Source organism: Symphalangus syndactylus, chromosome X, assembly GCF_028878055.3.
Source record: "Symphalangus syndactylus isolate Jambi chromosome X, NHGRI_mSymSyn1-v2.1_pri, whole genome shotgun sequence".
NCBI lineage: Eukaryota > Metazoa > Chordata > Mammalia > Primates > Hylobatidae > Symphalangus > Symphalangus syndactylus.
In genome coordinates this window covers 50,283,805-50,297,905 of record NC_072447.2, presented here as the reverse complement: position 1 = coordinate 50,297,905, position 14,101 = coordinate 50,283,805, and the positions used below count along the sequence as shown (strand labels likewise).

At 35.2% G+C, this 14,101-nt stretch overlaps 1 protein-coding gene across 1 annotated transcript in view; it reads right to left on the bottom strand.

The window, feature by feature from the left end:
• CFAP47 (cilia and flagella associated protein 47) overlaps window positions 1-14,101 on the bottom strand; it is a 455,521-nt gene that overhangs the window by 157,203 nt on the left and 284,217 nt on the right. Inside the window, 1 exon segment of the mRNA XM_063634578.1 lies at window positions 843-1,039. Within this exon segment, the coding sequence (XP_063490648.1) occupies window positions 843-1,039 (197 nt within the window).

Sequence of the window (14,101 nt, the reverse complement as noted above, 5' to 3'; positions counted from 1 at the left end):
ATATATTGCATTTTTAATTGTATTTCCTAGGAATCACCATTGGAAAGTCATATTTGTTAAGAATAAATATCAAAAACGTAAACATAACGCATAATGATGACATGTTCTTTCTATGTCACATAAGAGCATTGCCTAATAGATCTATCAAAGGATTATTTAATATCTAAAGAAATTTCCCTTTGTCTCACTTACTAATTACCATTAAGATGATAAAATGGCCTTAGAAGACACACTTTACTCCTAATTCAAGGTAATAATAGTTATTCTAACTGGTAGATTGCTCACATAGCAAAGATTATATATCTCATCAGAACAAAATTTTGTGCTTCAGATTGACTTTTGTCATGTCTTTAATAATTAGACAAACAAATAACCCAAAAAAGGCAATTTATCCCTCTAAAAAGCCAAAGTTCTTTACAATTACCTTACCTTCTTTTACACTATATTGTCACTTTGACTAACAGGTAGCCAAGCTACAGCCAATCATTGTTCTCAGTGCCTATGAACCCATCTTAACCAAGTGTTAGATCACAAGGGAATTTAGAGTAGAGTGACCTGAGAGTCCATAACTCTGCTTGTTGAAGCAAGAAGGAATTTAATGATACATTAAGGACATTGGAGTTAATTGTTTTAAGCAAAGAGCCAGCAGAAGTGATTGATGAGATGAGTAACATAATAACATTTATATTTAGGAAGAAATTCTGACATAAATATGAAGAAATAATTGACAGCAGATAAGACAGTCAGAAATTTGTAATAGTCCAAGATGAGAGGTCTGGAGGACTTTAACTGACACAGTGGCAATATGAATAAAGAAAGGTACCAAAAAAGTTTATACATACTATTAGAATATTCTGAGTAAGGGCTTCAAATGCCGGTGTTTCAAACTCAAATTCGGCCTCTGGTTGTTCTTCATTCACAATACCTTCAACGTAATAGGCACGCACATCATATCTTGATTTCAATAAAATTTTACAAGGGTAGCGTCCAGGTTGGAGGGGAAGAAACTGCAAAGGAAGTGGAACAGATCCATCTGAAGCTATCAAAATAATTTTAAAACAGTTCATTTAAAATCATATAAAACCTAAAATTCATCTTGGTAAGCAATATTTAATATTATTGTATTAAATTGTACGCATAACCTAGAATAGGTTTCACTGGGATAACACACTACCTCTAAATCTCCAGGGCTTACCATGCAAGCTTATTTATCAATTAGAGTATATATACTGCACTGGTCAGAGAACAGTCTGCTCCTCAAAGTCACTCAGGACTCCATACTGTGAAAGATACCACCATCTTGTAGTTGTACCATAAGAAACGTCTCTGCTCTTTGGCTGAGAGGTCAGGGGAAAAGGAATGGCTAGAAGTTTGCTCAAGGACTTTTCAGTTCTCAGCTCAAAATTAATATACACATTACATTTAATTGGCCAGACCCAGCTATGTGACTCTACCTAATTGAAAGGGGGCTGAGATAGAAGGAAATACATGCAATATTAGATGGGCTTTACTGTCAGCCACATTTCTATGACTTAGAGGTGCTCTGTCTCACAGCAATCAAAATAATTTGCAACTTGGCCAGCAGATAGAAATAATTTTTTCATAGTTAATAACCAAGGGAACCAGAAAGGGGCATGTGTAATTAATACTTCTCATAACACCCCGTTGTAACATTTACCTTAAGCTAATAGCTAATTTTACTTCTTATGCTAGGTTGAGCTATCTATTCTCATTCTTTCCTTTCGGGCAACATCACTTTTTCTCTGGAGGTCACCATTTCCTTAGCGTCCATAAAATGAGAAAATAGTTATAAAAATTTGGCAACCCTAAAGTAGAATGCAGTATAAGAACATAATAAAAATTTCATAGTTAATGCCAAAGTATTTAAATAGTCAACGAACAACAAATGATTTTAAAAACATCTGACGCCTAATTCCGTACAAGGAAGTTCTCGGAAACCAAGAAAACAAATCAAGCGTATCAGTCAATGGACCAGACACATATTATGACATTAAATGGCTATAATTTTAATTTTCTCGAAGTGAACACTTCAAATGTGAAAGGTGGCATGTTGTTTTCAAATACAATGAAATGTATATGCCAAGATGTGCAAGAACATTTATACGCAAGAACATTATATGCAAGAACATTAACTACCCTAAATCCTTTATCAAACAAGAGTTTACGTGTGTGTTATAAATTATACATTATGTAATGTTACATATCTTATATTAATTGAATATTATATAGCATATATTCCATGTCTATGTTGCTATATGTAATACAATATACATAACGTATAACGTTACATTTAATAGTACATATTAAAACATGCTGATAATGGATAACATTTGAAATTTGTATTACATCCAACAAGTCCAAGACTATCAGCTGGTCTGAGGAGAAAACAGTTACTCTCAAAGGCTCTCAGAATGTTATTTTTGTTCCATCCTATTCAAGCATAAACCTAATTTTAGAATACATTTTTTTCTTGGCAAAAAGGACTCCAGGCACATTTTATCATCTGTTGTTAATTGATTACTTTTACCCTGAGAGAGGTATTTGGGTTGTGGCAATCTCAATGGAACAAATCAGCACAAAAAATTATTTGTTGTTTTAATAACAGGCATAAAGAGAACTCATTTTTTTTCTTGGATGAAGAGAATGAAATAAAAATATTTAGAATATGTAATTTAAATAGAATTCTATTAATTTACGTTTATTTTATTTATATAAGAATTAAACTGTTCAATTTTAAGAATTGCAGAATATCTATTGTTTTCATCAAAGATAAAAAACCTCTAGCTATTTAATGCTACACAATCATTGCAACGCACAAGTTCAAGTATAAAATTTCTGTCAAAAGCTTTATGTTATACATTTCTTTTTCCAAAAAAACAAATGTTCATTTCTTAATGATTGCTGAGTCTGAAAGTTAAAGCCAAAGACATTCTTAAGTGTACATTTTCCAACTCATGAAATGTTTATGAGCAAGGACCTTAAGGGCTACACAATGTCAGCCCCTCTCTCTTACAAATCCAAAAGGAAAATCATTATAATAGTGGAATTTGTGGAAATTATAATTTTAATTTTGATGATGTATTTATAAATCAATATGCTTCATTTTAAAATATCCAAAATAATTTTGTTAAGTTGTATAAGAAACATAAGTAGGGGTGATATATATTATAAATGAGAGATTTAAAAACTTCTGGGTTAAGATATTTATTTGACAGTATTTGCGTCCCCATTAGATGTAAACTAGCAGAGGTAGAAACCATTTTGATTTTCAGAAATTTGGAAATTTTACTGGACATATTGTGCCATCATATAATAATGGGACATGTTTTCTTAAATTTATTTCCAATTCTGGACTGTAGCAAATGCTGTCCATGCCTTGACATGTCCCCTTTAAGTATGCCTTAAAGGGCATGGATTTATGGATATCTGTGACTTCCTCCTTGAAAGTTCTCTCTAGACAAAGAATGGTGCTCAGTTCTCACATAGATCATCCAGAAGTGGTAGTAAAAGCCTGCAGGAGCAGTACCAAACCAAAAATTGATCAAAATTGGTAAAAAACAAACGAACAAAAAAACCTGTTTTCTTGCCCTTTGGTTAGAAGAACTCTGAGGTGAATTTGACACCAACTTCCAGAGGCCCCCAGTGGGACTGAGTCCCAATTGCCTGCAATGATAACCTGTTAATTAAAACCCCCGGAATTGGTTTCTTCTCTTTGCAGTCTCCTACTCCCCTACCTATGCTTTGAGATCACCTCTCAAACTACTTGCTCTCAAGACCAGATCTCAGGGTCTGCTGTTGGAATTACCCAGCTTAACACATGCCCTAAATCCCAGGATAGAGAGGTTCCCTTCCTGGTCTCACGCTTTCTAGGGTCTTACTCTGATCCTCCTCTGGCATTGACTCTCTGCACGTGCAAGAAGTACATGGGCCCAGTGGGACAGATCTATACGGATCCCAGCCCCACCCATGGTTCAAGTTCATGAGACATTATAATTCACAATCCATAGTTCCTTGATCCTGTTTACAGTGCTTTCACAAGACTCTTCCCTAGGTCAGTCCTCCTGGTAGAAGACTCCTAGAACTGTGCAGTAACTAAGAGGTCACTATTAGGAGGGTATGGACCAAGAGTAAGTGGGTGGGCTGACAGATCCACATGTTTAAACATAAGAACCATTAGAGTGCACGTAAGAGTTGAAAGACAGAAGACAATGGTGTGGGCACCTGACTAGCACCCAGCTACCCTGTGCTGTCATTTTCTAGTGCAAAACTCTGAGGAGTCCAAAAATTCTAAATTCAAACTTGGTCTTCAAGGTTCTTATAAAGTTAGATTTGTTAAAATGGAATAATAGAATATATTATATTTTGAAATGTGTTCGTTTTATTTGTAAGTTTTTAAAATTTAGACATATGTCATGTGGGTTTCCATTCGTACTCTTGACTTGGGCATAACAAATGTTAGGGACTATCTGGATCTGTCCCTTCCATCCCTACTCAACTCAGATGTAGTTAACCTGTATCTTTTCTATACAAGTGTGGCAATTGTCAGGATTCTATATTTAAAGATAACTGAATATATGTAAATTTACAGAAAAATTACAATTACTGAAGAAAATAAAGAAACATAAAGAAAGAATTTCTTGAAGTAAAGACTACATCATTTCATTTAACTTTGGTTATTGGAAGAAATCAGTGCTATCTACAGTTTTTCAAATAACCCATAAAAATACACTATGTTCAGATCCTAGAATAGGTCATAGTTGGAACAAAAAATCAATACCATTGTTTTGTTCAGCTACAACTGCATAACAAACTACCCCAAAACTTAGTGATTTAAAGCAACAACCATTCGTTTGCTCATAATTCTGTGGCCTGAGCTCATTTGGGACAGCTTATCATCTCCACATGGTACTACCTGGGTATTTTGACCTGTGTATATACTGGGTATTGACTGTGGTCTTTGGATCTCAGCTGGGAATTCTGTCCATGAGCACTCTAATCCTGTATGAGATGAGCCCAATCATTTTTCATAGAGTACAGAAGAATTACCAGCAGCAAAAAAGAGACTAATGTAAAAGAAGCTATCAAATATCTGCCTCTTTCCCATTCCTAAATGATCCTTTGTCCAAAGCAAGTCACGTGGCCACAACAAGGTCAACGAGGAAAGGGAGACTATACAAAACCTGTGTAAAGGCAGATATGATCCACTTGGGCTTTTACTGTAATAATCTACAATTCCCTAACTGCAGAGAAACATACATGTATCAAACTTGTGACCCGAAAAAGATAAAATCAACTGAGAGTTAAAACCCTTTTTTTCAGTTTTGGTTCCAATTCTACATCGTGTGACCTTAAGCAAACAACTTAAGGTTTTTTTCAAACTCAACTTCTTTTTTTTTCCTTTCATTTTTCAACCACAAGTTTATTTTCTAAATGTACTCCATATATTTTTAATACCAGAAAAGGGTTTATTTCCCCCCATGGATACAAGGTAGTCCCTCCCAGATATTTTTGGCATATGATTTTAAAACTGAAAGCCATCTAAAAATAGTTGTGAAAGCTAAGACATAAGCATTATTTTAATATCCTCCCAACTATTTAAGAATATCGATTTTTAAAACAATTTTTAACTTTATAATTTTTTTAATTTTAGCTTTTATTTTAGATACAGGGAGGTAAATGTATTGAATTTTTACATGGGTATATTGGACCCAGGTAGTGGGTATAATACCCAATAAGTAGTTTTTCAACCCACACGTCCCTCCAAACTTCTTAATCACTTTCAATCAGTGGGATTTGATTAATAGCTTTCAAAAATTTTTATTTTCTGGCTTAGATGTACTGTGTATGAACAATATTTAAAATTGAATTAACATATAAAACAAAGGAAACTGGAGTTAATCTGGTTGAAGTAGAATGAGGAGCTAGAAGCCCCCATTTACTTCCATGGCCTCACTATAGATAAGCCAAAGCAGTTCAGAAGAATTTTGGGGCTTCATAGAATATAATTTGATTAACTAATTTATTAGACTTGTTTGTGCCTTAATAGGTCATAATTGTATAAAAACACATCAAACATAGGGAAGAGATTAAATAATATAGTAAGTTGAACACTGCCTTCTATAGTTGTTTTTGGTATATTATTAACAAACAATAGTCAGAGCTTTTAATTCAGAAAATGAATAATCAAAAATGAATAATTATATTTATTACATGTATACACATAATTGTATAATATTTATTATAAGAAAACATGAATAATTAGATTTTAGAGAATTTTTTGGCCTATTTGTTAATCACACTGCCACCCACTACTAAAAACTCTTAATGTAGGCTTTTTTTCTATTGTATAAGTCAAAAGACTAACTTACCTGCTCTCTTAGGGCATTCTTGCATTGCTATAAAGAAATACCTGAGACTGGGAAATTTATTTAACTAAAAAAAAAAGTTTAATTTGCTCACAGTTCTGTAAGCTATAAAGGAAGCATGGAAGTATCTGCTTGGCTTCTGGGGAGGACTCAGGAAACTTACAATCATGGCAGAAGACAAAGCAGGAGCAGGCATTTTACATGGCAGGAACACAAGTAAGAGAAGAGAGTGGGGGGAGGTACTACACACTTTTCAACAACCAGACTTCACTAGAACTCACCCACTATCCTGAGTACAGCACCAAGAGTATGATGCTAAACCATTCATGTGAAACCACCCCTAAGATCTAATCACCTCCTACTAGCTCCCACTTCCAATATAGTGATTACAATTTGAAACGAGATTTGAGCAGGGACACAGATCCAAACCATATCACAAGTAAAGTGAAATTTTTCCCATTTTAGTTATATTATTATATTTTTGAAGGCACATGAGTATCTGAATCACAAATACTCTGGAAAAGTAAGCGACTGTGCGCTAACAACTGCTCATTACTATTTCCTCTTTAATAAAAATATGAAATATAGCCATAGACATTAAAAAAAGAATTCAGCAGTTAAAAAATTTACAGTGTTCATTTTGTAAAAAATTTGTATTAGTAGAAATTTTGTTTAATATCGTCCACTCAGAAAAAAAACATTTTCTAAAATGGACTAGCTGCTTAAATTGTTATATTTATTATAATATTCAATAAAATAATAATTTAAAATAATAAAGACCTATACTTATTGACAAATTCAATTTTTAAAATATTGGCTAAAATTGATTTTATTATTTAAAAAGAGGTTGAACTACTTTTCCTTTTCTATCACCAGGGAGATTTAAAATAATATAATACTTAGGGGATAAAAGACAAAGAGTGATAGGAAGAGAGAGGGGAAAGGAAAAGGAAAGAAAGGAAGAAAAGAAGAAAAAAAGAGGATAAATATAGAGGAGAGGGGAAGTAGGAATTGAGGAAGGAAAATGAAAAGTATTTGGAATGCTAAAAGAATGTCATGTGACCCTTTTTGCCTGACCAACCTCAAATGTCTGAGAGCACTGGACTTGCCTTCCCATGAAGTTTGTAAGTATCTGCCAGCAGGGCAGACTGGTATACAGTTCCCTGTCTGATTTTACTGAAAAGTCGTAAATGCCCATTCTCCCAGGTGCCCTAAAGCACAGGGAAAGAAGGTCATAGACAGATAACAGAGTGCTGTAGTATGTAAATGACAAGGATGGCCAATCATTACCAGCACAGTCAAGCTAGCCTTAAGAGCTATAGAAAAACTTATTAATTTTGTTGTTCAAGTCTAGTAGGGCTTTATTAACCTTCTGTCTGCTTGATCTGTCAATTATTGAGAGAGGTCTAATAATAAGACCTTCCACTGTAATTTAGAATTTGTTCATTTCTCTTTTCACATTAATTGATTTTGGCCTTATACACTTTGAGAATATGTGTTTAGGTATAAATAATTTCAAATTTTCTTCTCTAAGTTGGATTTTTCCCTTTTTTAATTAAGTAATACATTTATTTACCACAAAGTCTACCTGTTTTAATATTAATATATCTATGCCAACTATTTTATGATTAGTAAATACCTGGTATAGGTTTTTTGATATTTTACCAGGACATTTTATAAACAGTATAAAGCTACATTTTAGTTTTCATTGTGAAAATATCACCTTTTATAGTTTAGTCTGTTCATATTTATTGTGATTAATGATATATTTGTGTTTATTTTAACATCTCATTTTGTGCCACACTTTATCCCATTTTGTTCTTTTCTATTCTTGAATTCTATTGAATTCATCAAGTTTTGTTTATTTTCATTTATGCCTCTACTGATTTAGAAATTATACATTCTATCCCTATACTTTTCATTGCCCCAAATATTCAACATCTATACTTCACATAAAAATATCTTACAGTAATTCAACCCTGGTCCCTAAAATGTACGAACTTTACATGCCTATAATGGCAAACCCCTCCTTATAAAGTTGCTATCTAGTAATTGAGCTCACTTTGTTTTGGTAACACCTGAATTATTTATTCTTATCATTATTTCTACAGTCAAATCCTCATGAGAGTTACCCACATTTACTGATTATTTTAGTAACCATTGTTCTTGGATCCCAATTCTCTCTTCTGAATTCAATTTCCTTCACCAATAAGAGGCCTTCTACTTGTTCTTTTACCAAAATCTCTGAGTTTTAAATGGTCTCAAGTTCATTGTTGAATTACAAATGTTTTTATTTCATCTTTACTCATGAGTGCTAGTTCACTAGGACATAAAATTCTAGACTGGCAGTTAATTTTCATCAGCACTATAATGGTATTGTCTTTTGGCTTCTAATGTTAGTGTTGGTAATTCTGCCTTCAGTATAACTTTTGTTCCTTTAAAAATAATCTGCCTTTTTTCTCTCATTGCTTTTTGGAATTTCTCTTATCTTTGCCATTCTATGGTTTCACTATGACCTATCTATCTACGTGTAAATTTAGGTATTCTTCTATTGTCTTCTGGTATTGTAGACATTTTATTTATGCTTTTCCTTATTCTCATTTGCTCCTAGTAAGATAAGAAATTTATTTGTCTTAGGTGGTCACTTGTAGAGGACCTCATTCCATATTTACTTTACAGCAATCTCTTAGTTCTAACTATGGAGGTACCTCAATATGCAGCCCTTGGGACCATTTCCTGTATCAAACAAGCATCTACCTATTAAAGGTAGATAGGGTACTTGTTTGTTTGTTTGGTTTTTCATGCCCTGGCAGTTTTGTAATGATCTAAAGAAAAATTTACATCTTAAAAAAATATATATAACATATATATGTATACATATACAAACAGGATATATATATATATATATATATATATATATATATATCTTCCTGTTAACAGGTTGAGTATTCCTTATCTGAAATGCCTGGGGCCAGAAGTATTTTAGATTTCAGAATTTTTCAGATTTTGGAATACACGCATATGTATAATGAGATAACTTAGGGATAGGACCCAAGTCTAAACGGGACATTCATTTATGTTTCATATACACATTATATACATAGCCTGAAGGTAATTTTACATGATATTTTAAGTAATTTTGTTCATGAAACAAGTTTTGACTGCCTTTTGACTGTGACCTAATATGAGATCAAATGTGAAATTTTCTACCTGTGGCACCATGGTGGTGATCAAAATGTTTCTGATTTTGAACATTTGGGGTTTTGGAGCATTCAAATTTTGGATTTCCATGCTAGTTTTACTCAACCTATAATCAATAATGTGAACCCTGAAAATCTGAGGCAGGTCTCAGTTAATTTAGAAAGTTTAATATGCCAAGGTTGAGGATACACGCCTGTGATGTGACACAGTCTCAAGAGGTCCTGACAACATGTGTTCAAGGTGGTTGGGGCACAACTTGGTTTTATACATTTTAAGGAGACATGAGACATCAATCAATATGTATAAGATGTGCATTGGTTCAGTTCGAAAAGGTGGGCCAAGGTGGGACAACTCAAAGAGGGGAGGGGGCTTCTAGGTCATAGGTAGATAAGAGACAAATGGTTGTATTTTTCTGAGTTTCTGATTAGCCTCTCCAAAGGAGGCAATTAGATATGCATTTATCTCAGTGAGCAGAGGGGTTACTTTGAATAGAATGAGAGGCAGGTTTGCCATAAGCAATTCCCAGCTTGACTTTTCCCTTTAGCTTAGTGATTTTGGGACCTCAAGATTTAGTTTCTTTCACAATAAACTCTTGTTCCACCAATAATATTACAGCCAAAAACATAACCCCAACCGCTTAAGCAACTGAACGGACCCCCTCTGGGCCAAGGGAAACCTGAAACATTGAATTACCAGCCATGATGGAAAGGAAGGTTGGACATTATACCCTCTCCCTTTTGGAGTTTAGACACAACTGACCATCATTAAGATTAAAATAGATATCATAAGACTGATGAAACAGACTCTTATTGTCAATAAGATACCAAATTCCAAACTGACTCTGGTATAGCATCACATGGCAAATAACAAACGCTGAATGAAATAAAATCATTTTACCCCCAAATACATGTCTTTGACATCTTCTGAAATGGCCCTGCAAATCTCTCTTTTGTGGGAGTAATTTTGTATCTGTAGAGAATCTTCATTAATACATCTAGGCCTTTCCTGATCTAGGAGAGATTAACTAAGCATCTGATACCTTCTAAGGCCTGAAAAAAAGACATTTAGCATCTACTGTCTCTGATGCTTGCTATTTGGAGGCTTCATCTACATAACAAGAACCTTGGCTTCCACAACTCCATTTATCTTAACTCAAGCATTTCCTTCCAAGCAGACTTCCAGGACTGCAAGTCTTCAGCTTAACTCTTTAACCCAATTACCAATGAGAATACCTTTGAATCCTTCTATAACTGTAATAAGCCCTCCCTGTCCTCACATTGAGATGTTTGGCTTTTCTAGGCCAAACCAATGTATACATTACATGTATTGCCTTATGTCTTTCCCTGTAACTTGTCTCCCTAAGATGTATAAAACCAAACTGTAACTCGACCATCTCAGGCACTTTCTCAAGACCTCCTGAGATTGTTCCCTGTCTATGTTCACTCATATTGGCTCAGAATAAACCTCTTTAAATATTTCACAGAGTTTGGCTTTTTCATCAACGAAATGCACCACAACTCACTCCCATCTCTGCCACCACTACTACCAGATCTCATGTGAGATTCTATACATTATTGATAGAGTGATGTTCCTCCACATAATCCCCTACAGTTGTGGTCATTTTTGGGAATTCCTCATAGGATACATGTAAATGGCTGGCTGCTGTTGAATTTTTGGATTTCTGTAGACCTTCACGGGTCATTTAATGAAAAATTAGGAGGGGACCTATCAAGGAGTTCTAGCTTGATAGCATTTTAAATAGTAAGTTTTCTATAATTTTCTAAGAAGACAAAATTACCCAAAGAGAACAACTGATGTAAGATTTCACTTTCTAATTAACCCCTCCATACGGAAAGAAGCAAGGGATTGCTGACAGCAAATTAACTTTGTATTTTGCATTTTCATTTCTGAATACCATAAACTTTCTCTAATTGTCCTGTATTAAATATAAACTCTGTTTTGAACAGAGTTTATTTTTAATTTCTTGCAGACTGATTTACTAAGTGTGCAAATTAGTATGAATATGCTGCTAGCAAGCCAATAAACAGCATGTTTTCTAGGACTTAAAATAATGGAAAAGACTACTGAAATTTCTGATTAAATGCCTCCCTAAATATATAATTGTAGAGCATATGTTTACCACTGAAGACCTAACAGAAAGAACAAGAAACTTTTTTAAAGTTCACTTTTTTTTACTTACCAGCTCTATGTCTATAAATATAAAGCAATGAAAGGCAAAGTGAGCCATTTATCAAACTGAAAATATATTAAAACTATAAGGATAAAGAATATATGCAGTCTTGGATATTAAAATTATGTTGAATTGGTTATGTTACATTATTGGACTTAAAGTGTATTTTTTTATAACATAGAACACAATCAAGTCTCATTGTAGTTTGGTGCATGCAGAGTAGGAGGAAAGAATTTGGATTGGGCAGAAAACCAAAATGTTAGTAGGACATACATTTATAACTAAACAAAATACACAGGGCATATATTTGCAACTAAACAAAGTACAGACTCTGACTATGAGAAGATAGGTATGGGAGGGCAGCAGGAGAAAGGCATATCCATCAAGTAACAGTTATCACTGGGGTTATCTAAAGTAAGAAGCAAGCTTAAAATAAGGGAAGTCGCACAGAGAAAAGAAGAAATGGGTAAGGCTGGTATAAAAGAGGCCAATTCCACAGTTAAAGACCCAGGATCCCAAGTTGCGGGAAAGATTCCTGTTTGAGGGACCTAGGGCTATCCAGAACAATGATGGATGGCAGGAAGAGCGTACCAGTACCCAGGGAGGGAGCTGGCAGAAACAAACTAGGCTTTTAAGAAATAAAGTAGAAATCTATGCCTGAGTGCTGGGACAGACATGACAGAAATAAATGTATCACAAAGAGGGATCATGCTGAAACCACCTTTGCAAAAATTACGACAGAAAATAATGACAGTGAAAGAAATCTTATCCAACGGAGTCCATCTTTCTTCTAACCTCCAAGCCATTGTTGTTTATTCCTGGGTATGAGCCAAAATAACTTTGGGAGGAACTCAGTTTATAGTTCAACTTTGAAACAAAGATGGTAACAGCTCTTTCCCAAAACAAATCCCCTTCCTACCTGGGGACGAGACTGCCTTTACAGAACTAACACATTAGACAAAAGATTAGAAATTATGGCTTAGGAGTCATGCAGCCGGAGGCTGCAAGAGTCCGAACCTCCCCAAATTGCTCCTGGAGATAACATCACTATTGTAAAGCCCAAGATCAGTGCTTGAGATATTTTGTAGACCCTGTATCCCGGATGGATCAGCTGCCAGGAACCAGATGATAAACTGGCTCATCTGGTCTTGTGGCCTCCACCCAGGAACTGACTCAGTTCAAGAGGATGGCTTTGACCCCCTGTGATTTCATCTCCAACCTGACCAATAAGCAATCTCCACTTCTCCAGCTCCTACCTGACAAATTATCCTTAAAAACTCTGATCCTTGAATTCTTGGGGAAACTGATTTAAGTAATAATAAAACTTGAGTCTCCCTTACAGTCAGCTCTGCATAAATTAAACTCTATCTCTATTACAATTCCCCTGTTTTGATAAATTGGCTCTGTCTAGGCAGCAGGCAAGGAGAACCCATTGGGTGGTTACAATGTAAATGAGGAGCCAGGGCTAACAGATCCAGCATCAGACTGGTACTCACTAGACTGCAAGTAGGAAATGGGAGACTGGTGGTCAGCACAGATGGGCCTCTGGATCCCACTCCTGAGACAGAAATTGGCTCAGGACCTGGGATGCAACATATCAACAGAGATGGTAGGGGGAAGAGAAAGAAATCAGAAATGTTCTACATTTAATGCTACTGACAATGTAACTAGTAGACTTCTTCAAAATAACAATACGACAACTGAGGTATTGCTTCTCACAACAGGGCATTAGCTGCGAGGCTCTGCCCGCAGACCCTGACCCAAATGACGGATGAATAAAACGTACACTGACACACAGATATTCTGTTTTGCCAGTCCTGCCGAGTGTCCAACCGCCTGCCCACCAAGAGAGGTTTGTCACTGCAGCAGGCCCTGAGCAGCTCGCACTCCAGGCATTTATTTTGTACAAAATTAACAACAGAAGCTCTGAGTCAACACACTTGTGGATAATTAACATGGTTAAGAGGGTAGTTCTCAGGATGATTAAAGCTCAGGTACCATGGTCTAAAGTAAATACCTTTAGGGGGCAACATCCCTAGTTGACCTGCCCCGGAGAGGGCCATCTGGCTCAAAGGTTAGTTAATGGAGGTAGGGTAAACAGACTTAACTGGGGAAGCCTCTATTGTCCCTAGTATTTACCCTATGACCTAACGCTCTAAGGGAAGCACCGGCTGCCTTCAGCCTGCTCAATTATTACAAGCTATGTAACCTTTCGGCCTTCCAAAAGGTTTGTGACTATTCCCTATAACTTTCCCTAATATTTCTGCCACCATTCTGATTGATTCCCAACAGACAACATTTCCGTATGTGATACATTTTATGT